General features: G+C 39.3%; 2 protein-coding genes across 3 annotated transcripts; both read right to left on the bottom strand.

Annotated features, from left to right (window-relative positions):
- LOC122988909 lies at nucleotides 1-14,093 on the bottom strand. Of its 2 annotated transcripts, none has more exons than XM_044361572.1 (5): nucleotides 13,933-14,093; nucleotides 10,369-10,653; nucleotides 8,038-8,595; nucleotides 7,218-7,431; nucleotides 1-1,126 (listed from the first exon to the last, which is right to left on the bottom strand). In XM_044361572.1, the coding sequence occupies exons 2-5, from the start codon at nucleotides 10,640-10,642 to the stop codon at nucleotides 871-873; spliced, it is 1,302 nt and encodes a 433-aa protein (XP_044217507.1). In that variant the 5' UTR covers nucleotides 10,643-10,653; nucleotides 13,933-14,093; the 3' UTR covers nucleotides 1-870. The 2 variants fall into 2 exon arrangements, with proteins under 2 accessions (XP_044217507.1, XP_044217508.1); XM_044361573.1 differs by lacking the exon at nucleotides 13,933-14,093 and adding an exon at nucleotides 13,419-13,554.
- A 1,190-nt stretch (nucleotides 14,094-15,283) lies between these two features.
- On the bottom strand, nucleotides 15,284-27,108 carry ctdspl3 (CTD (carboxy-terminal domain, RNA polymerase II, polypeptide A) small phosphatase like 3). Its single transcript, XM_044362505.1, has 11 exons — nucleotides 26,812-27,108; nucleotides 21,854-21,977; nucleotides 21,570-21,710; nucleotides 20,567-20,681; nucleotides 20,248-20,359; nucleotides 18,494-18,580; nucleotides 17,663-17,725; nucleotides 17,209-17,288; nucleotides 16,785-16,911; nucleotides 16,439-16,534; nucleotides 15,284-15,768 (listed from the first exon to the last, which is right to left on the bottom strand). Exons 1-11 carry the CDS (start codon nucleotides 26,938-26,940, stop codon nucleotides 15,703-15,705), a joined length of 1,140 nt encoding a protein of 379 aa, XP_044218440.1. The 5' UTR covers nucleotides 26,941-27,108; the 3' UTR covers nucleotides 15,284-15,702.
- Nucleotides 27,109-27,732: the final 624 nt, after the last annotated feature.

Here is a 27,732-nt window from a genome sequence, read left to right on the forward strand (position 1 = left end):
TAGACACAAATCTTTGCATTTGAGCCTGAAAAAGGGTTTTATTGACTTGATAATTATACTTGTAGCCAAATAAATTGTCTTTAATTACAGTAATTTGGACAGCTCATTAATCTCATGTTGACTCAGTGGTCCAAAGAGAATTAGTGCAGCCGTCTTTTGCATCCTTTTTTTTTTGTTTTGGCCTCATTTTGGTGCCACAAACCCAGCAAGAGCAACATCAGCAGCAGTGAGGACGCCAGCAGGGTGGAGATGGAGAGCAACCAGAGAACATAGAGAGCATGTTATCACATCACATAATGACAGTCCGGACACTGCAAACACATAACTGCAGTTTCTCCAGGAATAGCCGCTCAGTCAAAGCAAAAGTAGCAACTGGTCGACTGAAAACCCCACTGGAAAAGATGAAAAGACGTTTTTACAAATGGCTTTTATTCTGCCTTCATCATGTACAAACTTTTTGGACAGTTAAAATAATAATAAAGTCTGAGAATTGAAGTTGCTTTGCTCGTGGTTTTTTAGGTTAAACCAAATCCAGCCATATATATATAGCTAGCAGAGCTTTTAAGTACTTAAGAGTTCAAAACATTAAATATAGGCACTGGAAGAACTTAAAAGGACAAATAAGACTGGAGCATTGTTCAAAGGCTTCCTCTGCCACTAGCAGGGAAAGAGCTCTTGCATTTCAGATAATAAGCATGAATCCACATTTAAAGAAGTCCTGTATAGGAGGAGCAAAAATACAAGTTAAGCCATCACAGACTTGGAGGGTATAGTGGCAGCATGTGTAGCTGTGCTGAACTGCAGACCACAGGAATGGCCTATTTTTGGAAAGATCTCCTCCTCTGACAGAAGAAAGCGCAGCTCGCCTCCTCACTGAGCGTCCAGGATGTCTGTGGGTAGGATGTCTGGTTTGCCACTCGGGCTCTGTGATGTCTCCCCTGACCAGGAAGAGGGGGTGACCTGATTATAGAGGACGTCCTGGGAGCCAAAAAGTGGCTCTTTGAGATTCAGGTTGTACATGACGAACAGATTGAGAGCCACCATGGCGAGGAGCGGGAAGATGGTCAGGCCGGAGCCGAAGCCTCGCCAGGGGCTGCACACGTTCAGGCTGATCCAGTAAACAAGTCTGTTGTGAGGAAAATAACAACAAAACAGGAAATAAGATTAAGTTCAAACCTCACTGATAAACACTCACAGCCTCCCTGTCGGGTGTTTCATGAAGCAAGAAACCAGATTTACTTCAGAAGAAGTATTCTGATCCTTTACTTATCACGTAAAAGTACCAATACAACAATATAAAAATATAATAAGTAAATGTTCTGCATAAAGTTTTAATTGAGTAAAATTACAGTTATCATCAAAATGTAACTCAAGTATCAAAGTACAAGTACTGCTTTTGAAGAAAATGTCCCTTGTTTGTGATATTGTATTTAAAGCTGCAGTGATTAGTCAATTAATTGATTAGTTGCCAACTATTTATATAACTGATTCATTGCTTGGAGCCATTTTTTTAAGAAAAAATGTCCAAATTCTCTGATTACAGCTTCTCGAATTTGAATATTTTCTGGTTTATTTCATGGATGTATAACGAGAACTGGATACAGCATTAGAGGCGGGGCCCTGCTCATTCCTATGAAAGTTGTTCAGTGGCGCATGAAGCCAAAAAAGCCACTTCCTGCTGTAAAGAAATTGCCTGGATGGAAACATACTGTGCATGCTTTATGGGCCGCATGCACCAATGGAGCTCACTGGAGACTTCCACCAGCTGAGACGGCTAACTTCCGGTTTAGCTAACTTGAATGGGGATAAAATGATTCAATCGCGCAGCTCTACTAGACTTTCAAAATGTGATCAGATAGTGAAATGAGTCATTTCACAGGGCTTGTGGGTTGTTACGTTCAAAAAAATTAATCTGCTGATTTACAGACGTCTCTTTCACAATGTAAGTCTATGGGAAAAAGTCTTTTTGGGCCACTGTGCATCATGTGACGTTGTAATTACACGTTTTGGCCACTATATCAAATTTGCTTCAAATCCTAGTGCTGTTCCTGTATCCAGTTCTCTTAGACATCCATGGTGCATTTAGTCTTCTATTATAGTAAACTAAATATCTTTGGGTAATGGACTGTTGTGGACAAAACAAGACATTTAAGGACATCATCATGGGCAGTCATCAACATGTTTCACCATTTTCTGACATTTTATAGACCTAAAAACTAAGAAAATAAATAATAGATTAATCAATACTGAATATAATTGTTAGTTGCAGCCCTAATTGTCTTATATTATTAAATTGCTAATGCATCAATGCATAGCAGCATTTTACTGTTGAAGCTAGTTGAGGTAGAACTATACTTTATACTATTAGTTAGTTTAATATAGTGTTTCCCAACCTAATGGTCGCTTCTAGCTCACTGCTAATGGTCACAAAAGATAAATCTGAGAGGTTGTGAGATGACTGGTGGAGTAGGAAAAAAAGATAAAGCAAAGTTATTACACAAATCTAATTCTTTTTTTTGGGCTTTTCTCAAACATTTTAAGTTTTTATTTGATTGAAACATCAGATAATTTCATCCCTTTGAGCTTAAAACCATTTTTAAATGACACAATCTGAGAAGTTTAGGTGGGAAAATCACTCTGAGGTGGAACCCCCAGCACTCTCAACAAGCCAAAAAGGTTGGGAACGACTGGTCTAATCTTTTACAAATCATTGCATTTTTGCAGGCTGATCATATTTTTTATTATGTGTAAAATTTTAATGTGGAGTAAAAGCTACACTAGCCGAAACCAGTCTTTGCTACTTCCCTGGCAACTGCTCCCAGTTAAGAAATAGTTCAGTCATATAATCCCCCGTAAAATGGTGAATTGTCGTTTTTGCACTTTGGTTTTTGTATGGATTGAATCAACAAGATATAATGTGTTAATCAGTGAGCTTTAGAGGCGTCACGCTAATCTAAGCTAACCGACTGCTAGCTTCATGTTTGTCGTACAAACTTGAGAGTGGCATCAATCTTTACGTTACTCTTGGCAAGAAAGTAACAGTTCCCAAAATGTTAAAACTATTCCTATAAATACATCCAGAAATCAGTCTATTAAAATTACAAGAATACAAGAATTGTAAAAGTATTGGCACCACATGGAGGTTGTTGTGTCACTTGCACAAACCACAACTTTAGTTTCTAGAAAATGCTAAATATCATCTTGATACTTCAGATGTATTTGATGCTGTATGTTTTATATCATGTACAATCATTTCAACACTTAATAACAAAGAAAATCCACATTATTCACACTGGACCTGAACCTACAAGGGCATGATTAGAAGCAGAACGCTGCAACAAACTGAGCTGAGTTCATCTCTCCTTCTGTCACAGTCTGAGCTCGCTGCTGCTTTACAACATGCTGCCAAAACTTCTCTTTGGCTTTGTTAATGACAGTGGTTTTGGTTGTTTTTAGCCTTGCTAGTGGCGTGGCTCTAGGGCTGGCAATGTCAGTCTGTTAGTCGATCCATCACTTTGGTCCAGACTGAAATATCCCAACAACTGTTGGTTGGATCGCGATAAAAATTTTGTACTGACATTCATGGTCCTCAAAGGTTGAATTGTAATAACTTTGGTGATCACCTGACTTTCCCTCTAGTGGCCACCATGAGGTTGACATTTTTGGTTTTAAGCAAAAGGTCTTGACTAGTCTCGTAATACCAGACATCAGAGATCTCCACCTACCAAAGTCTGGGGATTTCTAAATGCATGGTAGTTGCTTGAACGGTGGCGAGAACGTCTACTAACAAACCTACGCCCCTTACATTTTGTCAAGAACACGCCTTACCGGAAACGATGCTCTCCCCTCATTCTCCTCCATAGTGAACTACATGTCACCGACCCAATACGAAGGACCGACCTAGAGACTTTGGATTGGTTGTGCAATGCAGGTTTTTTTTAAAACTCTCTAATTGTTTCCACCTAGTTTCAACGACAAAACCTGGGAGATTGTCCTCAATCTCTATGAGTGTAGCATTTAGAGACTGACCTGTGAGTCTAGGTCTCGACAGATATTCAATAGCCTAGATTACCTGGACATGTTGTACACACATTCATGTGCCCCTCAGGATGATTTATAGGCTAAAAACCTTCATAATCACAGCACCATCAGCAAGTCAAAATTCCAATATTTGGTTTTTGACCAAATACAAGTAAAACTAATGATATTCCCCTCAAAGCTGTACTTCATTACATGTTTAGTGCTAATAAGCAAATTAGCATGCTAACACACAAAACTAATGTAACTATGGTAAATATTACCTGCTATCCAAAAAATGCATTTATTTCAACAAATGAAGCTCAACGTCTCAGCAAACTGCCTTCCTCGGGATAAAACACAGCACCAGGGCTGTCAAGTCTCATGCATTTATCATGAGACTCACGCAATTGACACTTTTCTAAGCAGGTAGCTCTGGGTCTGAAAAGTGAAGCCAATGCGGAAGTGCCTTAAACCTGCATTCTCTCTGATGGCCATCAGGGGGAAAATTACCCTACCCCTCACTTGATTTATTACCTCAGTAAACAGTTCCTTGATGAAGTCTTCTTCAATACAGCATGATGTTCATTTTGTAAATTATGCCCCCATTTAAAGTAAAATAGACAATAAAGCAAGGTATAGTTTAGGGCATGACAACCTTGTTATTGGTAAGTCATTACCACAGTGGTGTATGAGGTGCTGTAGTTGGACCCTGCGGAGCTCCTCCGCAGCTCCACACTCTCGTCCAAATATGGTCACTTCTCATCACCTCTGACTCCAAAAAACCAAGATGGTGCTGTCAAAATGCCAAACTTGAGACTTCAAAACGGTAGTCCACAAACCAATGGGTGACATCAAGGTGGCTACATCACATCCATTATTTTATACAGTCTATGCACTTTTCACACGGTCTCACGCCACACGTCCACTTTTTCATGCAGTGAAAAACAAATTCATAACTGATAATGTCACGGTGCAAAAAGAAAAAAGAGGATATTGACAGCGCACGGACAGATAAGACAGAGCAGCACCGTGCAGCAGCAAGTTATTCAGACCATCAGGGGGAAAGCGTAAAATATACACAAATCTATATTGTAAAGTATTCCTATGCATGCTGCTCAAAGTAATCTCAGTCAGCGACTCCTCTGGCAGCAGCACAGTGTCTCTCCCTCTTCTCTCGCGCCGTGTGCAGGCAGGCAAGAGTGAGAGTGAGTTACTTTGGTTGCGGGGATGCTCTGGGTCTCTGTCGCTCTGAAATTTTCTTGCAATTTTTAGGTTAGTTGTGAGGTCATTTCCTTCATCCAGATTGTTTGTACTTTGTTGTAATTGTTAGACTTTTAAGTTGGCCTTATGAGTATTGAGAATAGCAACCCTCAGGTTTAACGTTGTTTAACCAGGTTGAATTATCCAAATCATATTGTGATGTGTTGTAAGACTATTTCATTTATATTTATATTTATAAGTTGTTTGTCCTTGTTTGACTGTGAAGATGGCCTAGTAGCCTGCAACCTACTACCATTTTAGGCTACATAATGTTTTTATTAATATAATTTCAAATGAAACAGTCATTCTTCTGATAATCATTTCCTGTCCTCATCCACCCAATTATATAATGTTCTTGAGGCATTCTTGGTTTTCATAGCACCCTCAATCTATCTAATCCAGACTAGTGCAGGTGGCTGTTTCTTGACTTAATCCAAGAGGTTAGGTGGTGTAGAAATGGGGAGGACCCCCAGACCCCAACACCAATTATCTATCTTTCCGAGTTTGCTCCCCCATTTTAAAACATAACCAGGCGCACCCCGGTGAGGAGCATATATCTTTCTTATCCTATATTTTGAAGAAAAATATGTGTAATATCTGGAGTGCATATCAAAAATGCTACCTAATAAACACAAGTACAAAAAGAAAAAGTCTTATGAAAAAGGTGTTGGTTCATAAGGCCAGAGAAAGGTCGAGTGGGTCAATTGACCATGAATAATGCTAATTTTATTATGAACAAAAATAAGTACTACCAAAGCACCCCCCCTACCCTCCCCCAGGAACAGATCTCACTCCGAGATGAAGTAAAAACTTGGCAGCCCTGCTAAACTGGGACAGCTTGGTGCTATGAATCAGGGCAATCAACCAAAGAGGTCAAACTAGAAGAAGCCTGAGACGCAGCACAGGTCCACATAAATCAGGAAATCAACCAGTACAAACCAGAAAGACACAGGACAAATGTCAAAATAGAAACCTGAACCTTAGTATGCAAACAGCATTTAGCTCAAAGCACCTCTGTGCCTGAGAAGCCTTCCCAAGCTGCTAGCATGGCTGTTGTTGCTGTATTTAATGTTTAATATGTGTGCTGCTCTGTAGTCACAAACATCACAGTTTTGTCTTTACATGTCTGTTTTCTTTATTGTGAATTAATGTGATTTGTGTTTGATGTCTGTGTTTCAATCATGAATTAACCGTTTTTAAAACCAACTTGAATTAGTCTGATCACATTAAAGGATGGGTTCACAATTTTTCAAGTCTGTCGTAAAACAACAGTCAGGTGCCTAAATGAACATTGAAATAGGTTTTTCTTGCTGTAATCATTCCTCCTGTACTCCTGAAGATCCCTTCATAATGCACTTACAATGTAAGTGATGGGGGCCAAAATCCACAGTCCTCCTTCTGTGCAAAAATGTATTTCAAAGTTTATCCGAAGCTAATGTGAAGCTTCAACTGTCGAAATTAGTCAAATCAAGTTGATATCTTTCATGTTACAATCTTTTTAGAGCCAAAGTTTCTCTTTTTGTTACTATACTTCCACCGCAGCTGAACAGGGAAACACTGTCTGAGGAAACACAAAGAGGGAATTTTATGCTACAAAGACTGTAAATGTGGCAGATATCCACTTGATATGACTAACTCAGACTGCTGAAATGCATTTTTGCACAAAATGACTGTGTGGACACACTGTGGATTTTGGCCTCCATCACTTACATTGAAAGTACATTTAAAGGGGATCTTTTAATAGCCAGCATGAACAGGAGGAATGATTACAGCAAGGAAAACTTTCAGTGTTCATATGGGCACCTGACTGTTGAAGAAGTTTTGAACCAATACTTTAACTCTGAGTTAACAGGCTTTATGAAACAGTGTTCAGTTTTTTAGGTGCTTTTCACAATAACCTTTATAAAACTCCCTGCTGGTCCACTTTTAAGCCTCACCTTCCTAGGACGAACATGGCGACCAGTATAGGAACCAACTTCAGCTGGTCTTGAGGCAGTAAAGCGGCCATAACGACGAGGTTGAGGACGTAGAGGAGCAACTGTTCCAAGGACGCCGTGACAAACAGCTGCTGAACTGCACGTCTTCTGGGAAAAGACTCCTGCAAATTGAAGGAGCCTGTGCAGAACTGGCACGCTGCACCCACGAGCATCGCTGGGAGGGATAAAAGAGCAATAAGTCAGTTAGCATCTTGAATCTGGGCCATTTTTCCACAAACAACTCTCAACTTCAAGCAACTCCTAGCTGCACTTGATCTCGTCTGACAGCATGCTTTGTTTTTCTATATCTTCATTTGAATACAGCAGCTGCCAGCAGATTGGCCTACATGCAAATACTCCTGTCTGGCTGCAACATGTCATCAGCTTGACAAATAGGTGAGAGGAAAAGGGTCTGGACAGGCTTTGGTTTTGGATGTTTTTGCCACCCGCCCTCTCGTCCTGGTCGTTCAGGTTGGGAAGTGATTAAAATATTCAGAAACAATTAGGCCACAGCCTAAGAGACGCAGAGAGAAGCAGCCAATCTCTTATTGTAGTTTCCATTTAAAGCTATGTGCAGGAGAAGGAAATTATGCTTCTCCCCAGAGGGAGATGTCTGCTGCATTGAGGTTGAAAGCGCATGAAATTAAAGGGGACAGGAGACGTTGAAACATTCCGAGACGAGGCGGCCAGACAAACCAAATCCTCTCTTAATCTTTATCTTTCATTTGTGGCGCTCAGACGGCTGTTTTTGAATGTCAGTGCGCAGGTGTTTGAAGCGTACCAAGCAGGATGGGGATGGCTGCCACCACACAGCAGCAGAGGGTGAAAACGATGCGGCTAGCCATGTCGGGGCAGTCAGGGGGTTTAATGGGGACATAGAAATAGAGTGCATAGAGGATCCCGGCTGTGCACAGAAGAGAGGCCAGGACTGAGAAGAAAGCGGGAACTCGGCCACTCTGGCAGCATTTGCACTGGCAGCAGCGGCAGCAGCAGCGGCCCCGATCTGCAGCCTCCTCTGCGGCCTCGCAAGTCTCTCCCCGCCCCTCTGATCTCCACACAGTCAGCTCCACGCTCTCTGGCGGCGGGCCTATCAGAGGTCGACCCTCGTCCGCAGAACAGTCCAGATTGGTGGACTCTGGACTCCATCTCGGTGTGTCTGTGCCATTGGGAATGTCTCCCTGGGTTGGACTGCCGATGCAGTTTTCCGTGGCGGCGTCCAAATTGTGTGCTGCGATGATGGGACTGGAAAGAGTTTGATCCAGCTCCCCCTTGTCTGTCTCGTCTGCTCGTGGCTCTTCTGGGAGACTGTCGCTGGGCCGCTGGTGGCAGGAAGCAGAGCCTGTTCAAATCAGAACAACACTTTAATACGGCATCCAAAACCAGATACTGAAAGTAATCAACTGCAGGCTTCCTCTAATCAATCACTCGCTGCCTTATGTCCACAGTACTAAGCGGAGGTCTGAGTCTCATTTAACATTGTGGAGAGGAAGACACATGGCAGGATTGAACCTATTAGTGGGCACTGGGGCCAAAAATTGCCGTTGGGCACCTTCCTGTGCTTTGTGTGTGTTCCCATCAGTCACAGTCCACACAAAGACCAACTACTGTATTGGCACAAATATAAGGAGACTTTTCCAGCTTTTTGGAGAAATACCTTTTGAATATACACCGTAGTAGAGTCACATCCTCACACACTCTCTTCTCTCTTCCAGGCTCTTGAAAGTGGTTAAAATTACACAATTTTGTTTCACAAGCCTTCAGAAACTCCTGCAGGTTAAACTGAGCTAAGGAAACACTTTTACAGCTGACCAACTCTTACAGACTCACTATAAACAGACTTTAAGACACTCACTAGGCTACAAACAACCCATAATGCAACACTCTGTGTAGGAGTTGGTACTTTCTCCGTTCAAAAAGAAGATCTGATGTTGTGAACATAATATAACGTAACGTAAATGTCTAGTCCTTGAATATAAAACAACCCTTGTTTTGTAATCTGGCCAATAAAGTAATTCTCTTATGCTGAATTAATATTGTGACTACAAATTTCTCTTTGTTTGTCATAATTTAACACAAATTTATTTAGGAAAATGCACCATGTAAGCATAATAATAAACTAAAATAATTTAAGTCTTAAAACTGGATTAAGGCTTTAATGCAGGGCCCACGTTAGTTGATATTGACAAAATCAAATGATTAAAAAACAATTGACAGTAAACTTGGAGCTTTTGTGGCCCCTGGCTGTCTGGTAATCTGTTAAACTGACAAATAATGTCTCATCTTTACTTTATATTCAATAGAGTCCATTTTTCCTTTTCATTCAAGCATCTGTTGGCACACGTGTCAGTGTGCAGAAAGAAGCCGCTTCCACATAAATCTAAACCGAACATTTAGGGTAATAAAAATCCGGTTTAGGAAAACTGTTTGGAACCAAAATAAAAAAAAATATTCAAATTTCAGGAACTGTAGACGTCTCACCAGCTGTTTTCACCATTGCTGCATCAGCCGCCGTATCAACATCTAAATGTTTCCTCGGTTGAAGCAGGAACGACGGGAAGGATTACAAACATTCACCCACTTCACATTACAGATGGAGTCTCCCTCCAGCAGGACTGCAGTGTTTCAGACTCTAAACACTACTCTCACATGTTAAACTTCCCCTGTTTTGTGTCTTTTTTGACTTAAGACCAAGAAAAGACTTTCTTCTTTCTTTCTAAGTCAGTATTGGATGCTGACTAACTTTTGCCGAAAGATGTTTTTTCTCTCCTGCACTGCAACTTATGAGATTTTAATCTGTGTATAAAGGTCCTAAAACTGCAAAAATGCAACGATGAGGTGGATGTTGAAGTATTTCCAGAGAGCTCTTGCAGGTAGATCTGCATATTTGTGAGATTTAAGAAACTCCTTAATCATTATTTTCAAAATGCTAAAGACTTGTGGACTGCTTATTGACAGCTGACTTGCTCTGCCTTGGTTTCATGAGTCCTGACTTTGTCTCAACCCTCTTTGGATCCACTTAAATTCGCCTGAGGTGGCCTTTGCTAATTTGCTCTGGCCTCCCCTCAAATCCTACAGCTCCGTCAGACAGTAAAAAGCAGCAGTAATAACTCACCCCTTGGCTGATCGGTTGCTGGTGACGGTTCAAGTGAGTGCTGGGAGCCGGAGACGGAGTGGGAGGACGAGTGCAGCTCCTCCACCGAAGACTCGGGGCTGTCTGACACCGGCGCCAAAGAGATCTGAGTGTCCAGATCCAAGAACGGGGAGAAGGAGAGCCTGGCCGGGTCGATGTCCTGGAGCTGGTTGATGATGTCGCTGATGGACTCCTTCATGCTGTCGAGCTCCTTCACGTTCTGCCGGTTAGTGGCCTGAAGCCCCGAGGTGCTCATAGTCGCACAGCCTGAGAGCAGCAGGAAGAGGTTCGGCCAAAAATAAAGTCAAAACCAGTTAAAAACACCAAACCATGAACACAGAGAGCAGTGACATCACTGAAACCATTCGAGCCACATCAGTGACCGTATTTAAAAATAATCTATTTGTTTTTCTGGCTTTGTCTTATATTTCAGTTTGTGGGTTGTATTTCTCCTTCTTTTTATTTATTGTGTTGGCTGTCTCTTTCATCTCACTCTGTTTTTTTCCTGCAAAGCACTTTGTAGCTTCTGTTTTGACTTTACTTGCTTACGTTCAGTTTTCCACTTTCTACTGACAGGAATATTGTTTACCTTCTGTTTTAGACAAGTATAAATCCTAAAAACAAAAACTTTATAGTAGTCAATTAATCCATCAGTTGAAAGAGAGAAGCTTTATCTGCAACTATACTGATAATTGATTGTTCATCTCACTCATTTTTTAAGCAAACATTTTCTGGTTCCTGTTTCTAAAATATGAGGATTTGCTGCTTTTCTCCATCATATATTATAGTAAACTGAAAATCTTTGGTTTGACCTTGTTTTGTGGACAAAACAAGCAATTTGAAGATGTTAATTTGGGCTCAGAGAAAATATAAACGGCGTATTTCAGTTGTTGTCACTATGTGGCGCGATGTTAAATGGTTAAGTTATGTGAGGAAAGGGAGCTTTTTGAGGTCATGTTTGTGGTTGTACTGTAATCCTCGCTGACAGGATGTCAGCGTTTATCTTCCTCTGCAAGGTGTGCAGGTTTGATTTGTTAACAGTGACCTTTTCTGTTCGCTTGAGACCTTTTCTCACAAAATCTTCACATGTAGAAATTATAATGTGATTTAGTTTCGACAAGACTTAAGAATCACATCGAAGTAGATTGTTGAAATCCAAAAACTTATATCTCTGGTTATATCTCGTTTGTTTAAGCCGTTTAAAAGCCAAAGTGTAAATACAACACATTGTTTTAACACTTTTGAAATGCAGATTAAACAAATAATGAAAAATGTACCAAATAGTGAGTTTTAAAGGTGCTGGTAGGCAGATTTTATTATCTAGTTTCCCCTCGTTTCCAGATGTTATGCTAAGCTAAGCTAAGCTAACCATCTCTAGCTCTGGTAGGCTATCGATCTCATCTAAATCTCGGCATAAAAAAGAAAATACATGTATTTCCCAAAACTGTGGAACTATCCCTTTAACAAAATGTGTCAAACTGCTTAATTCATCAGCATTAAAAATATTGCCTAAATAAAATAAAGGCTGCAGTTAAAAAGTTTCCTGCTTCACAGCCAAGAATCTGACCAAGCATTCGATATGATTTGATACTCGACACTACAGACGCATTTCAGTTGATACTCAAAGTGTTGAAGTTTGATAATCAGTTTTTCTCCGCCTGCATTTACTTCCTGGCAGTGTGGAGACGGCTTCATGTTGGGAAATGAAATGTATAGAAGGTATTTTAAAACTATTAACCTAACAAATAAAATTGCACATAAAATCCAAAAAAGTTGTTATTTATTTATATGTTGTATTTTTGCGTTATGTAATCCCATGTGGGATAATAGTTAATGATCTGGTGATTTATTTTAAGGTTTTGTGGAGCCATGAAGAGTCAAAGTATTCAGTACTTCACTTATTTTCAAGATTTTAACAGGCCTGAAGAGGTAAATGTATCCAGTATTGAACTCATTTCATGTATTTTAGAGGCATTAATAAGTGAAAGTATCAATAAATAACAAAAGTTAGAACAAAGTAAGAATAAAAACCGTAACAGATACCTTTTCTTAATCCCTTTCATCATCTGATCAAAAGCCCTCAGATTTAATTTGGGACTACTTGGGGTTCCCCCAACCCTAGTTTGGGAACCACTGTAATTAGCGTTTAGCAGATCAGAAATAACACAAGGCAGGATGATGTCACTAACAGGGCCGATGCAGTCAAAGTTAATGTACTTAAAGTATATATAGTGGAGCCTGAAGAGGAAAAATACCTCAAATCACATATAAGCAGGAGTATAAATTATAAAATCATTACGGAGAGTCAAAGACTGTAATTTACTACAGAATTGTTTGGTTGGCAGTGATTGAAAGTAATTAAGTACATTTACTCAGTACTGTACTTTTGTGGTACTTGAGTCTCCCCATTGTTATTTTACAAGTATTTTTTTGGATTTTACATATGAAACATTATTATAAAACGTGATGTATGTTACAGATTAAACTTAAAAGTAGTTTCACCTCCACCAACTACAACACTGAAATACTGCTTGCATATTAAACAATGATACATTAATGTAATTAACCCTGACAGGAGCGATTCTTATGACTAGCCTACTCTTGCTTTTTAAACATTTTGTTGCCAATATTTATGTGTATTTACTCAAGTAACATGTTGAATGCAGGACTTTTACTTGTAATTGAGTACTTTTATAGAGATATTGATATTTTTACTTGAGTAAATGATCTGAATACTTCTTCCACCACTTTTCTTCCCATAAAAACGCGTAAAAATGCACATTTTTGTGCGTGGATTTGGACAAAAGGCGTCTGCCAAATCAATGTAATGTAAAATAACACCAATCACGCGCCTTTCTTTGTCGCTTCAGCTGTGTGGTGTTTTTTTTCTTTTTAAAGGCTCTCATTAACATCTGCAGATTGAATTTGGAGCATTTTCTTCTGAGTTTTTTTGGCGCACATCCAACTGTGGCGCAGAGTCGGCACGCAAAATCAGCGGCGAGGATCTTTCTCCAAACAAATGAGGACTTTACCATGTATAGAGCTCAATTAGGACTCGTCGCGCTCTTTAGGTCGGAGGGGAATAAATCTCGCTGCTTATCAGAGCTGGCGTGGAGGTGGAAACGCGCGTAGGGGGGCAATGTGCTTCTACTCCCCGCTGAAAAATAACTTCACCCGCTGCTGAGCAACTCTTTCAAACAGAAAAAAAGTTTTAACAAATCCTCCTCCACAAAGCAAATCAAAACCTGGTCCTGTCTGGTTTAGTGAGGGCTGCAGGAAATACCTAATTTGGTGATAAATTAATCAAATGAGGCCAAAATGCGCCCCGAGCCGTGCGTGAAGCTGCGCGTAAAGACACACAAGTCATTCTGAAATAGCAGCAGGTCTCAAATCTGATAATTTCTGGCCATTCAGCAGCAATTAAGAGCAGTTAAACCGAGAGAGAGACACAGAAATGAAGCAATGTGGATTAATTTAGCTCCATGAAAAAAGCAAGTTTAAAGCTCTTCAGTCAGTTAGAAACATGCGTCGTATATATGGACTTACTTTTCTCGGAGGTTGCAGAGTATTTAGTGAGTTTACTCTTCTCGCAGTTTTAAAAAAAACCCTCTCCGTCCTTCTCTGCCTTTCTTCCCTCCCCCTCCGTTTGCTTTTTGTCTTCCAGGATCCTGAACTTCTGAATCAAATTTCAGGACGGACAAAATACTAGGCTTTTCCTCCGCCCACACAAGAGTTTTTTTTTTCTTCTGGGTACCATGTCAAACACCATATGGAGCAAATAAAGCAGAGGAGCAGGAGGAGGAGGAGGAGGAGGAGGGTCAGCACTTACTTTCAGTTTACCTTCAAATTCAACATCCATCTCCGACACACGTTTATCTAAACAGGACATTACAGTGAAATAAACTTCAGTACTTTGCTAATACTTGTTAGCAGGATGATAGTAGAGTATTACTGTGTGATAACTGAACTGTACTACATGATTTTACATATTCAATACCTCTATAAAAAGCTGAAGTGACCAACAGTTAGTTTTTATAGTGTAAAAGACATTAAATAATATGAAGGTTTTGTCCCCTTAAAGCTTATTATACATAGATTAATCAATAATGAAAATACTGTTTAGTTGCAGCTCTGGTCTGTTGTTTAGCTTTACATTGTCTAAAAGTTTTGCACTAACATTTCTTTATTATCCTTACAAACCTGGAGACGTTTATTTTTCATAGTTAAACATAAGTACGTTTTTCTGCACTTCAGACTCCAGTATAAAACAATCTGACACATTAAAAGCTTCATGTGATTGTCATATTTCTATATTAAACACAGTTAAACTGAACTCTACCGCTGACTGCTGTAACACTGATCCCACCTCTTTCTATTTCAACACATCTTTTCCATTTGCTCCTCTGAAACTTCACTTTCTGGTGGCTCTTTCCTGCTGCACAGGAAGTGATGAGGGTTTTTTTTTTTCTCCAGTAGCAGGAAGAGAAATTTTTTAGGAAATAAAAGAGGCCAGTATGTAGCACTGACTGTTGTGGAGCCACAGAAGAAGAAAAGAACATAACAAAACCCCAATTTATATTTATGACTGATGAAACACTCGCAGCTGCCAAACTGTTGTTCAGGGAGTCTGATTGGTTGTTTGGAGGTTCAACAGAACATGAATCATTTAATTATTTTGACACAGAACAGTGAAAAGATCGTTTGACTGTAACTTCACTGACAATATTAACAGCCGTCTGTTTTAACATCCTCCGGTCTGATCTGCATCAATCTGGAGCAGATTCATGTTAAATCACACCTCACATGTTGAGAGATGCAGATCTATTATTATTATTATTATCATTATTATAATACTTAATTAAACATCACTGTGAGGAAAACCAACATGACAGACAGAAGCGTTTATATTCCCTTTATCAGGGTAATTTTATTGCATAAAAAAGCATATCTAAAATATACAGGGTTAACAGCAGTTGATTAGCAATATAATGAATAAATTAAAAAATTATGACTATTTACAACATATTTAAAGTTTTGTAAACACATACACTGGCTTTATTGCCTTGTGGAATGTGTTTTGGGGAAAAAAGGGGGGTTTTGGTGATGAGAGACCGGCAGCATGTTTGAAATACCAGTCTGCCGTCCTTTAAAGTCATCAGGGAGACATGGGAGGCGTGCAGGTCCACCACGACGCAACAGGCTTCAGGTTAACAAATTCCAGCGAGATTCTGCTTTCAGCCAAAAGCAAAAAGAAATGCAAACATGAGCTGTGAAAGTCAAGTAAAGTAGTTAAAATGGAAGGTTTGGAGAGTCGTATCAGTCCTCTGACAGCAGCCTGTGGAAGTGATCCTTCCTCTTCTTCAGCACCTCCCGAAAATCCTCCTGAAAAAACACAACAGGAGATATTCAGACAGCGCGCTGAAACCGGAGGAGGAAAGACGGCAGAACAGATGCTGCTGCAGATAACCAGCTGATTTATTCACCTATTCAAACCGCCAAGTAAACAAACCTGTAACATCGACATACGATACGATTTCTACTAGAAGACCATCTATTAACTGATCAACAAAATATGAATCTACAACAATTATGATAATTAACTGTTTCAGTCATTTTTCAAGTAAAAATAACAAACATTCTCTGTTCCAGCTTCTCAAATGTGAATATTTTCTGCTTTTTTTCAGCTTTTCTCTCATTGTAGATTGAATATCTTATCATAATATTCAAGTTTTTAACTGTTTAACCGTTATTTTTGACAAAACAAGACGTCATCTTGGGCTCTGAGAAATTGTGGTGACATTTTATAGCCTAAAAGATTGAGAAACTACTCATCAGTTCAATTTATAATGATTGAGCATCAGGTAATTAACTGGATCACACGTTTTTATTAATGAACTATGATGAACATGAAAGGCAGAGGATGTGATTAGAGGAGAAGAGCTTCTCGTCTGTGCGTACGGGGGGGATTTGAGGATACAGAAACAGATTTCTGCGACTCTTGTGTGAAACATCTGTGGAATAAACACAGAAGGTGAATATATGACAGACGTACCGCTGCAGACAGTTTCTCCATGTAAGGGATGAGCTTGTGCAGTTCTCTGTCCTCCGACTCCCCGGACCAGCTCTTGATGGGAATCGTGTTCATCAGCTGAAAAAACAAAAAAAACGTCTTAGCTTAATACAAACTGTTTTGTGTGTTTTCACTGTTGTGTGATGATACAACTGTCAGACAACTAATATGGAGGAATTTTAATTAAAGACTAATTAAAACCATCTCATTAATATCTGAGAGGTTTGTGAATGTTAGCAGTCATGGACGGCAATAAAATGAGTGCATCTCTATGAAGACTTTCAGATTTTAAACTTGGAACTTTAACTCGTATCTCTGCAGTGCTTACGTGGTACGGGTAGGTGTGAGGTGTGTTGTCCAGAACCACCGTCTTGGCGAGATCCCTCCCGAGGTTGCTGAGATCTTTGATGTAGTGGCCGAGGACGCAGGCGCAGTCGTCCTGATACAGACGATGCCTGAAGAGAAGATGCATGTTAAAATATACACACCTGTTGAAAGCTGCAGACTTCTGCAACAGCAACACATCAAAACACTTTCTTTTATGTAACATTTATTATCTGAATCAGGTGGAGACACTCATTTCTGTCGTCCTCGCCATACAACATGAACTGTAATTCACTCTGGATGACAATCAGATAAATCCACAAACGGATATTAAACAGTTCAGCAGCACGTTAACAGTATCTGACAGAGTGAACGTCTCTACGGTCAAACAAAGAGTTTATGAAACACAAGTGGAAGCAGAATCTCACCGAAACAGTTTCCTCTGCGGGTCGAGGACGTCGAGTATCTTCTCAGCGTATTCCTTCTTTGCACATGTGTAAACAAACAGCTGGAACAGAACACAAACAGCAGCTGGAGCCGATTGCATACAAACCAGAACTGAAGGAGCTTCAGGACACCACGAACACATTTAGTTTAATTTATTTTCACATATATAACCGGTGGAGACACGTTTATCATTTCTGCAGAGATAAAAATAAGATAAATAGGAGATAAATAAAGTGGGAGGTGTGAGTGGAGTGTTTATAGAGACAGAATAGTGTATCAGACCAGCCTTCAATGTTTTTCAGTTCCATTTTAGCAGAAAAAAACATTACTCGATAATTATCACTGAAAACAAAGTGAGACTGTGGCATCAATTGCACCAATAAACGACCAGACACACTCATTTTAAATCAGATTAGCTCCTTGGTTTCCACGTACCTCATAGACTTTCGCCATCGCCTGCAGAAACTCCCTCACATGTGGACGTAGGACCATGTACACCTGTTGATAACAGAAGAGCAGGAATGATTAAATTAAACACATATTTTCCATTTTCTCCTCAGTTGCTATTCAATCATCTAGAACTCCTGTGGAAAAAACACTTTATTTAATCTTTGCTTTGCCGCCTTTGCAGGTTTTTGAATCTAAAAACGTCTCTTTTCTGTGTCTCTGGCTGGAGGACACAACTTAATATCACAGCTGTTAGAGCGAGTTTACATTAACATGCTACAATACTAAAGAGACTCTGTTTTTGTGTTACATTCAGCTCCTGTAACACTTCTAAACTATCAGAGGATTTGCACAGTTTAGCTCAATAACTACAAATCAAACATAATTTGTGACTATCGACCATTTTCCAAGGAAAACATTGAATTTAGAAGTCAATTTATTCTCCTCTAGACAGAAACCATTTCCAATTCATTTTGGTACGCCATGAAAATATGCGCTGCTGTTCAGTGGTTGATAATCAATACAGTAACGTCCCACTGAGGATTTCTGAAATTGGTCCCTGCTCACCTTTTAGTACTGAAACAAACTATTTGAAATTACTGAGCTTAACATGCTAAACTACATTTAATCATTGATTCATTTCAACTGACAACCAAATAAAACAAATGACAGCGTGTTGTAGATGATGCTGTTGTTAGTTTTTGTATTTCTCCACATTCCACACAGATGTGATTCTTCCATCTTGCTTTCACTCAGTTCTTCATCTGCATTTATCTGTTCAGTTTTGCTTGTGAACTGCAGCAGGCAGTGAAATCTCACCTTGTACTGATGGTCCTGGAAAGCTGTGTGGAAGGTGAACTCTGCATCCTCGATCACGTTCAGAGAGCTGAACATCAGGGTTTCCTCCTGGAAACGCAGGAATTGATTGATTTTTATTTAATGATTAAAACACAATAACTCTGCACAGCAGTAGGTACAACCATTGAGGATTAAATCAGAATGAAACCAAATGTTTATTTCCATTGTTGTCCTAGATCTCATTCTTAAGTCTATTTCAGTGCTGCCTTGTCATTATGGTGTAATAGTGACAGGACACAGTCTCTGGTTAAACTGACCACATTAAACAGTAAACAGCAACTGTAATATGACGACCAATGTTTTCTTTACTCGTCCTGGTTACATCCTGACCAGTTAACACGAGTTATCTCTCCAACCAAAACACGTGCACATTGAACATTTTTCCTTTTGTAAAATTGATAATCAATAAAAGATCTTTATGTTCTCAAAGTCCTGTTTCACAATGTGACAGGGTAACATGTACGACTAACAGGTATCTCAGGTATAGAAATAAGAGCAAAAAAACAATCTGAACCCCAGTTTTTCCTCCTTTCATTATCAAAACAAAACAAACAAACAAAAAAAACGCCCACACAAGCACTGTTTTAAAAAAAATCTCTGTCCAGATGAAAAATGAAAAAAAACAAAAAAACAAACACAACTGAAGTGCAGTCAAGAGAACGCTAAACTAACAGGTGATGATATAACCCTAAAGCCATGTTGGCCAATCAGAAGCCTGAAAAAAAAAAAAAAAAAAGGTATTTCTGTCAGGCTGCCAGCAGTGTAGCAGTGACCTCCGTCATGCTTTCTGACACATCTGTTCCTCCATATAGTGGAACAGTAACTTTACATTTATGTTTCAACATATAAAAAGTCCTGTTAGCAACGTTACAACCAGCACTATTTTGGCCGTGTCCATTGTGTAAACAAAGGAGATAACGGTGTACACAAACAGTCTGACACCACAAGCCAAAAGCTCAGGTTTCCTTTTCTACACGTCAACACTGAAACAGAGTTTCTGAAAATCTTCACACTGGAAGGAGTTTTTGTTAAGGTCTGTTTTCAGTGACCTAAAGGGCAGTTTACGTGTGGATGAAAGGTCAAAACAGATAGAAAAAGCTACATTTTCAAATATACCTGTGTATGTGTGAACTAGGCCTAAAAGCCAAGATTTAAGACAGATAAAAAACAATTTCAACCTCTGTGGTTGAACGTCATCTGTTGGAGCGGATTCAGCTGCTGTTTGTGCATTTTCAGTCTCTCTGGTTTTGGTTTACATCCACATCACTACAGTCCCCTTTATAACGTGATTTTATTTATTAATCATCAAATCATTTAGATTATTTATCACTTCTACCAGCATTAAACACGTTCTACCTGTCTGAGGCCACTCATCCTACCAATCACAATAATTATCCATACTTTGCTAATAGACTGTCACTGTTCATATTTTATTATTATGAATCTTGTTATTAATAGAAGTCATTATGCATTATACATTTTTAAAAAGTGCCTGTAGATACAAACTCAAGTTCAACAGCATGAACCAAGTTCCATAGTTTCAGTCACATGATGACAACCTAACCGAATCGTATTCTTTGATCAGGTTCAGGAAAGAAGCTCGTGATCGGACCTTGATATAAAACTGCTTCATCAAAGTCCATTATAGTTATTTGTGTATCTAAAATGTTTCGTCTCTGTGCAGCGAGTGAGAAGATCCAGAGGACTGAACTCACCAGATCGAGCACCAGTGTGGCCTCTGGAGTGCTCCTGGTCTTGGGGGGAATATCTCTGAGTCTGGGTTGGGAATGCTGGGACTGTGACGGTATGTTCTTGATGAAGGTGAAGCTGGAAAAGAGAATGGAGCCATTAAGAAGAGAAAGAATCACAGGGAACTGGTGATAAGCTTCGACACTGGTTATACAGAAATCAGGACTTTAACGTCTGTGTCTTAATTTGGTAAAGCAACCTGCCAGATTATGAAAAAATAGAATATCTGGGATGAAGTTAGATTAACAGTAGAGGACACTGAAGCTTGTTGAGTGTTTAACTTACGGACTGAAGACGTCTTCATCCTCGTCTCCAGCCAGAAGGTCAATGGAGCCATAACCAAACACACCTTGTTCTGGGCTCATCAACACGTTGTTTCCTGTACCTGCACGTTTCACATCTGGATAGAAAACAAAAACAAGATTGAGATTGTAAACGACACAAGTCTGTTTATCTCTGATGTCAGATTCCCATAATTCATTCTTCCCCATAATGTTGAGATTTCCTTTAATGAAAAGCTGCTTAACAATTAAAGAAAAGAACATAAATCCAATAAAAGAAAGAAAGAAAGAAAGACGAATTTTATATGATACATGAAAATTTTGTCATAATGATAGAAGCTCACGCATACAATTGATTTTTCTACAAAGCTGCACCGTACAACAACATGGATGCACTTTGAAGCTTCTCACATGAAGTAAAAACCAAAACAATAAGTGAGACTCATTGACTGAAGAGCTTTATAGTGTGAACGTTGTTTCTGACTCTTTCAGAGGGGAATAACGAGGGGTGTGACGCTTCTGAAACCGAGACTGAAAGTGAGACAAAAACACCCAACTGTGGCACAAAAGTCAAAGTCTAAACCAAACCGTGGATTTGGAGAATTGTTACACTCTTAGGAATGACTCATACTGGATCGTCTCCCAATAAAATAAATACCAACTGTCAACTTGCCACATTAACGCCTGACGAGCAGCTCAAGAAGATCACATTGTTCTTTTCATTTCATGCACTCATGATGGGAATTTGCCACAAGCCACCAGAGATGTTGGTACATTGATGCTGTGGTTGGTTAGTGAGTTTACTCTACGAGGCACTTTTGTCATAAGAAAAGAAGAACAGCACAGACAGTAAAGCAGTGAAAGTGTCTTTTGGGTTGGATTTTTAATGTACCACAACATAAAACGTACATGAAATGTCTGGACTGGTGACTTCTTGAGGTTTTCAATTCATGTATGTTAAGAGTGTTTAAAGTCTTTTGACCCCCAGGACAGCTGCCTCTACTCACTCTCTTTGCTGGGTGTGAGGAAACGCACGATGGGCGTGTAGATGTTTCTGGCTGTTGAGTTACGAGGAGTCACCGAGTTAATCTCTGACAGGATGTGCTCATGACGCATGATCGGCCTGATCGGAGTCTTGAAGGACAAATCTAGACACAGAAACAACAGCAGGGAACAGTGTAAGGAATTCAGATTCAGGAAAACATTTTCAAACACAGAAGAAGCGTCTCTGAGAATAACACACATTGTGCTTTGACCTCTGAGTGGAAGCTGATTATTGCAAAACTGTTACCCGCTTCTCTGTCCTCGACAGCGATGGCTCTCTTCCTTGCCCGGCCACGGGGCAGCGGTCGCCGCGTCATTGTGGGAATGTCTTCATCTGAGTGGTTTGAATCATTATCCAAGGTCTCTTCAACCTATGCAGTAAGAATGAGATGTCATAAATTAAAAACAACTTCATCAAGTCTTTGACAGGGAACGTCTCTTCTGTGTCATTGATCATTAAATTCTGTTGTGCAGATTCTGATTACTCAGAATTAACTTATTTCATTGACCTTTGAACATCTATTAACAGCTAGAGACGGCAGATACGTGCAAAACCAAGTACTACAATAATCTTGACCAAATATTTTAATAGATATTCAAACCGATGTGATATGATGATATTTTTTAAAATTGTTCTGGAGCATTTTAGCCTTTATGGACAGACAGGAAACAAAGAGTGAAAGCGAGGAAGATGACACGTAACAAAAAGGTCTCCATCAGAGCAGTGATGTTGCAAATAAACGGTATGAATCTTAACCACTCGGCCACCAGAACGGCCACATGTGAACATATTTAAAAGATGACTGTTGGTGCCCTCAGAACTTATTTAAAGGACAAGAACATTTTGAGAAAGAAAACCAGTACTTATGTAGATATGATGGACAGATAGGTAGCTGGATGCACTGTCAGTTGTACAAACATTTTTGCAGATGAACTGTAATGTGACAGGAAAACATTTAAGTTATTTCACATTACAATAAATGTAGCTATTTGGAGCATCCAACTTAACAAAGAAGTTGACTTCCGCATCTTTGTGGAGCTACGATTCATCCTGCAAACAAAAAACAAAACCTGTAGATCTCATCGCGCAAGATCTGGCCATGTGAGATCTTGTTGAACATGGCGGCTGCTGCTCCACTGCAGGCACCGCCAAAACTTTTTAGATTACGTTTGTAACCACTTTATTTACACTGGCTGCCTAGTGATTCCATTTAAAATCTTAAGTTGTTGTTTACACACTGCCCTAAATGAAAGCACTCAATACTCATTGACTGTAGAGTTGAACTACACTGTGTCGACTGCTGCAGTGTGTTTGTCATGTTAAATAAAAAGTACATTAATGTAACTGTCTTGGGGTCAATTCTTAATATTAATATTAATATTTTTAATAATGCACCTGGTTAGAAGGTTCTTTGTACAATTTACAGTATTAGGTCTCTGAGAATCTCTTTCATGTCCAAGCAAAATTGGCTTTGTAACTGAAATATCCCAAACTGAATCGATATTGAATCAGGACCTTGTGAATCGGAATTGAATCAATTCAGGAAATCAATATCAATACCCATCACTACGTCAGCCTGATGTCAAACTGATGAAACTAACCAGTGTGATTGTCTCAGATGTATTTAGACCATAATAACAAAAACACCACCACAGATGTTGTCCTGAAGATTTATCCAGCAGAGCAATGCCCAGTTAAGTCCTGCTATTTCACTGCAGCAGTGGGAATGATGGGGGTAACTCACAATAATGTACCATCACTACACGTAGCCAATAATAATAACAGATTTACCGTTGAGGTAACTCTCTATTGTGAAAATGTATATTACTGCAAATTAATAATCTGAAATAAGCCCTAATATCTGTGTGAAAACATCTCTAAAACGCCAAATGTATCTTGAAAGAATCAGGAATACAACATTTACACACACAAATGTTGTTAGTTTCACAGAATGTGATCAACATTGTGCATAAAACTTGAGCAGTTTGAAAAGACAAACACTGACACGTAGGCTGCAGTTGTGCCATCGTTAAATACGAAACAGACACAAAGGGTAAAAGGCTAAACTACGACAACACGGAACAGTTTAAGGGTTTTACTCTCTGCAGGCTGCAGTAAACAAAGGACGCACAAAGTGACAACATTTTTAGTCTTTGCAAATTAAATTAAACTCAAAATAGCAAATCTGTAATCCGTCTATCCCCAGAAAATAGAAAGTGATATTTGATCCCCGAATCTGTCATTTAATGCCATCAAGATATTTAATAAAAGATACCAATGAAATTTGTATTTGTACCAGTGTGCAGATCATGCATCACTATTTATTGTGAATAATTTATGTATATCACTACCAGAAACCTATTTCTGTTTTGTAAATATGCTATGATCTTTTTTTTTTCTTTAATTCAAGTGACACCAAATTAAGATACCAACATCTGAGCCGTATTAAAACTTACAACACTGCTCGCTCCGTAAGTATAAACAACAGTGAACTGGTGACCTACTTACTGGGACCCTCTCTCATATGTAACTGGGCTGTTTAATCCTCTGTCGGACATCACGTCACGGTGCTGCTGCACATCCTGAAGCTCACAACCTCACGCAGGGATGAAGCCATAAACCTCAGCAGAGCATCACCGGGGAAGATTACAAGCGTCTGTTGGCGTCTGTATGTTGTAGATTTAAACTGACTGCTGAGGATCAGGAGCCAAGAGTTGAATATGATTGATTTCATTGGTCCAATACATATTTTTTCTCTAAAATTGGGGGAATGTGTTTAAAACATTGGTGTGCTGTTGGATATTTACTTATTCAACGTGTTTAATTTGAAAAATACAGAACCAACAAAGACAAAGTGGGTCACTGTCCACGTGCTTTACAATACAGGTGACACAGTCTGTAACCCAACAGTCTGTATCCAAACCCAATGTGATCAATGAAATAATCAACAAATTAACCGATAATGAACATAATCGTTAATGTTAGCTGCAGAATGCCCCAGTTTGTGCCTCTCGAGTATTAGCAGACACTCGGCTCACAGAGGTAATCATCAGTTTCTCTAAAACATAATTAATCAGTGATGTTTGAAAAACCCTGAAGGTCGTTTAAAAACTACTGCTCTGAAGGTATTTACAGAATCCCCCAAAAACTCTTCTAATTATCTGGATGAAACAAATATTTTGTCTGCTGACTCATAATAAAGATTTTTAACCCTTTACCGAAGTTGCTCCTCTCTTTCTGCATCAAAACAAAGATGGCAGCCTGCCAGCTACCTGGACAGGAAACAGATTCACAATTTGGAAAAACAAATAAAAAATCTTTTTTGTCTCGCAGTGGACCGAATGTTTTTTTTTTATGTTTTTAAACAACCTCCTGGGTTTTTGCTGATTAATTATTTTTTAGATAAATCAATGGTTGCCCCTGTGACTTGAATATGTGCCAATACATGAGAGACTTAAACTGGAGTACGCTGCAACTAACGTTAATGATTGTTTTTGTTATCGATTAGTTTGTTGATTATTTCCTCGATTCGTTTGGTCAATAAAAAGTCAGAAAATTGTGAAAATTTTTCCCAAAGCCCAAGGTGACGTCCTCAAAAGACTATTTTTGTCCTGACCACCAGTTCACAACATAAAGATAATCAGTTTACTATTATAGAGGTATAACTAAACCAGAAATATTCAAATTTTTTAAACAACCTTCTGGGTTACAGAGATTGGTTACCTCTGTGACACGAATGTATGCTGATACATGGGAGGCACAAACTGTGCAATATAATGTATGTATGCCTCTCTCCTTTTTAAATGATTGTAAATGTTTAGTTCATACTCTAATTGGAACTTGAGCTTTAACTTAAAGCGAAATTTCACTGCCTTCAATGGTGCCACTTGCTGTGTTGCTGTGCATGTAATGATACAAGCTTGAATATCTTGAAACTGGGACTAGTTGCAGCTTTACCTAAAAACTCCACCTTAATGACCATACAGCTGAATCAACAGCTCTGCAAAACAGTTTTTGGTTGTTTTTTTTAAAACGGAAAACGCTCATTATTGCAGGTTTGTTATTAGACTGTTAGTTTTAACTGCAGTTAGTAAGTGTAACTTCATATAGCCTAATACACCGGTGTTTCAGTTTAACAAGTGACCCTGTTAACTGACGACTTCCTCGTGGTGACGGCGTAGGTGTCCTCCTGAAAGCCTAATTAATACTCACCTGTTTATCATCTACTAATAACCAGTTACGTAAGATAAATTGTGCTCAGCAAGACTCATTCACCTCTGGTAACATTTCTCATAATGTGGGAAACAAAACGTAGTCTGTAAGTTGACAGTGCAGCTATGGTCTATCTGTGGGTTTTATACAGTTATCCTCAATCGTCAAGTGTCTCATATTCAACCAGCAAACCTGCTTTGTCATTATGTTCACACCATAAACAATATGTAACTTACAGATTGTGGATAAATATTGTGTAAACTGTGTGGTCACCCGGTTTGACCAGCCTACTAGTGACCCATCAGTGTGGGATACTGAAAAGAGATACAGCGTTTCATCTACAAGCTAACATTCAAAAAGATGAATTTCAGAAAAATAACTGGAGGAAAGGTGAATGCTTCACGTTGGCGACACCATTTAATATAAATTATGCAAGACAAAAAAAGACCAGGCGTGTATCGAACTTTCATTTTAAGATAGTTTAAGGCTTTTTAAAAGGACACCTACGTGTTGTGTTGGTGTTTTCAACAGCGGTCACTACGACAACCACGACGCATTCGGCTGAAAAGTCATCAGTTAACACGGTCACTCGTTAAACCGAAACATCTGTAAACTGACTGTATATCACCCCTTTTACGTAATATTTCGTTCAACCACGTCACGCAGCAGCTTTGGGTGGTCGTACACCAATAATTTATGTTACTCCGAAGAAAATACGAGCAACCTAATTCAGTAGAAAACGGGTGGAAAGCCTCTTATCGTGTAGTCGCGGCCACAACAACAACGGTTACCAGTGAATTGGCTACAACCCCTGCTGTCATGAGAGCAGTTAGCTACCGTTAGCTGCACCCGGCTAACTCCGTTGTACACAGAGGACGGCTCGATTAGCTGAAAACTCTTGAAATGGGTAGCTAAGACAAGCATTTTCTTTTAGGTGATTAATCCGCTGTTATTGTCTGAGAAAATAAACTTGACTTTGAGTTGATGCTTACCTTGTTGTGGAGCGGACTCTCGGTCACCGATAGGCTCGTTCGTTTCGGCGTTGCTTTGTTGGACCGTCGGCGGTTGCTCCTCGGCGTCTCTGGAAATGCCGTAACGGTTTTTTGAGACCTGAGTCTCATGTTTGCTTTTCATATATAACTTGAAATCATTAAACATTTAAACACAATATAATGAATGTAGTCGTTTGTAGTCCGACGCTGTACTTTCTTTTCCTGCCCCCCCCTCGCTTGCCAGGCTGGTGATTGAGCAGCAGTGGGAGTCGGTGTAGCTCCGCCCCGCTCGCCGCCGTCTCTTCTCGAATCATTAGTGTTTAAATCTGCCGGGGTGCGATAGGTTCACCACTGCGGACGCTTTTATTGGGCGGTGCTTTGGAAAAATCCAGCGTCAACGTGAGACTGTAGTCACGTTGCAGTATTTGTAGTGTTACGTATGAATGAGCGGTGAGTCTTAATCTAGATTAACGCAGAAAACTTGTGTTACTTCCCCCTTTCCCCTCTCAAAGTTAACGCTACGTTAGATAATAATTGGATTTCTAAGAAATTGAAGAGATGATTATAACATTACTTACAGCGATTAACAGTATAAGTTACTTAGTGGTGACTGGTGAAATGAAACTAATACATTTACCAATATAATACCAGTATAATTTTGATACTTGTACTTTACTTAGACAGACAGATAGATAGGTAGATAGATAGATAGATAGATGGAGTACTTTATCAATATCAGGGGGAAATTAAAGTGTAGAATAGAAAATAGAGATATAACCATGACTATAATATACAATTTGCTGAGTATACACTGTTCAATAATGTTTATATGCTATTACACACTATACATTAGTGGAAATGGATGAATATTTCTATGGTAGTAAGGTGCATGGATGTACAAGGATTAAGTGTACATTGGTA

The sequence above is a fragment of the Thunnus albacares genome, chromosome 9 (genome assembly GCF_914725855.1).
Source record: "Thunnus albacares chromosome 9, fThuAlb1.1, whole genome shotgun sequence".
Lineage (NCBI taxonomy): Eukaryota > Metazoa > Chordata > Actinopteri > Scombriformes > Scombridae > Thunnus > Thunnus albacares.

What these genes read in the sequence shown, in the direction of transcription:
- LOC122988909 (XM_044361572.1), bottom strand. Translation starts at nt 10,642, where the DNA reads ATGAGCACCTCGGGGCTTCAGGCCACTAACCGGCAGAACGTGAAGGAG. An exon ending in AGCAACCGATCAGCCAAGGG is followed by an intron (nt 8,596 to 10,368) that starts GTGAGTTATTAC and finishes TGATTTGAACAG; the next exon opens with GCTCTGCTTCCTGCCACCAG. An exon ending in GCCATGTTCGTCCTAGGAAG is followed by an intron (nt 1,127 to 7,217) that starts GTGAGGCTTAAA and finishes TCCTCACAACAG; the next exon opens with ACTTGTTTACTGGATCAGCC.
- ctdspl3 (XM_044362505.1), bottom strand. Translation starts at nt 26,940, where the DNA reads ATGAGACTCAGGTCTCAAAAAACCGTTACGGCATTTCCAGAGACGCCG. An exon ending in CGATGGCGAAAGTCTATGAG is followed by an intron (nt 17,289 to 17,662) that starts GTACGTGGAAAC and finishes GTTCTGTTCCAG; the next exon opens with CTGTTTGTTTACACATGTGC. An exon ending in TGGAGAAACTGTCTGCAGCG is followed by an intron (nt 15,769 to 16,438) that starts GTACGTCTGTCA and finishes GTGTTTTTTCAG; the next exon opens with GAGGATTTTCGGGAGGTGCT.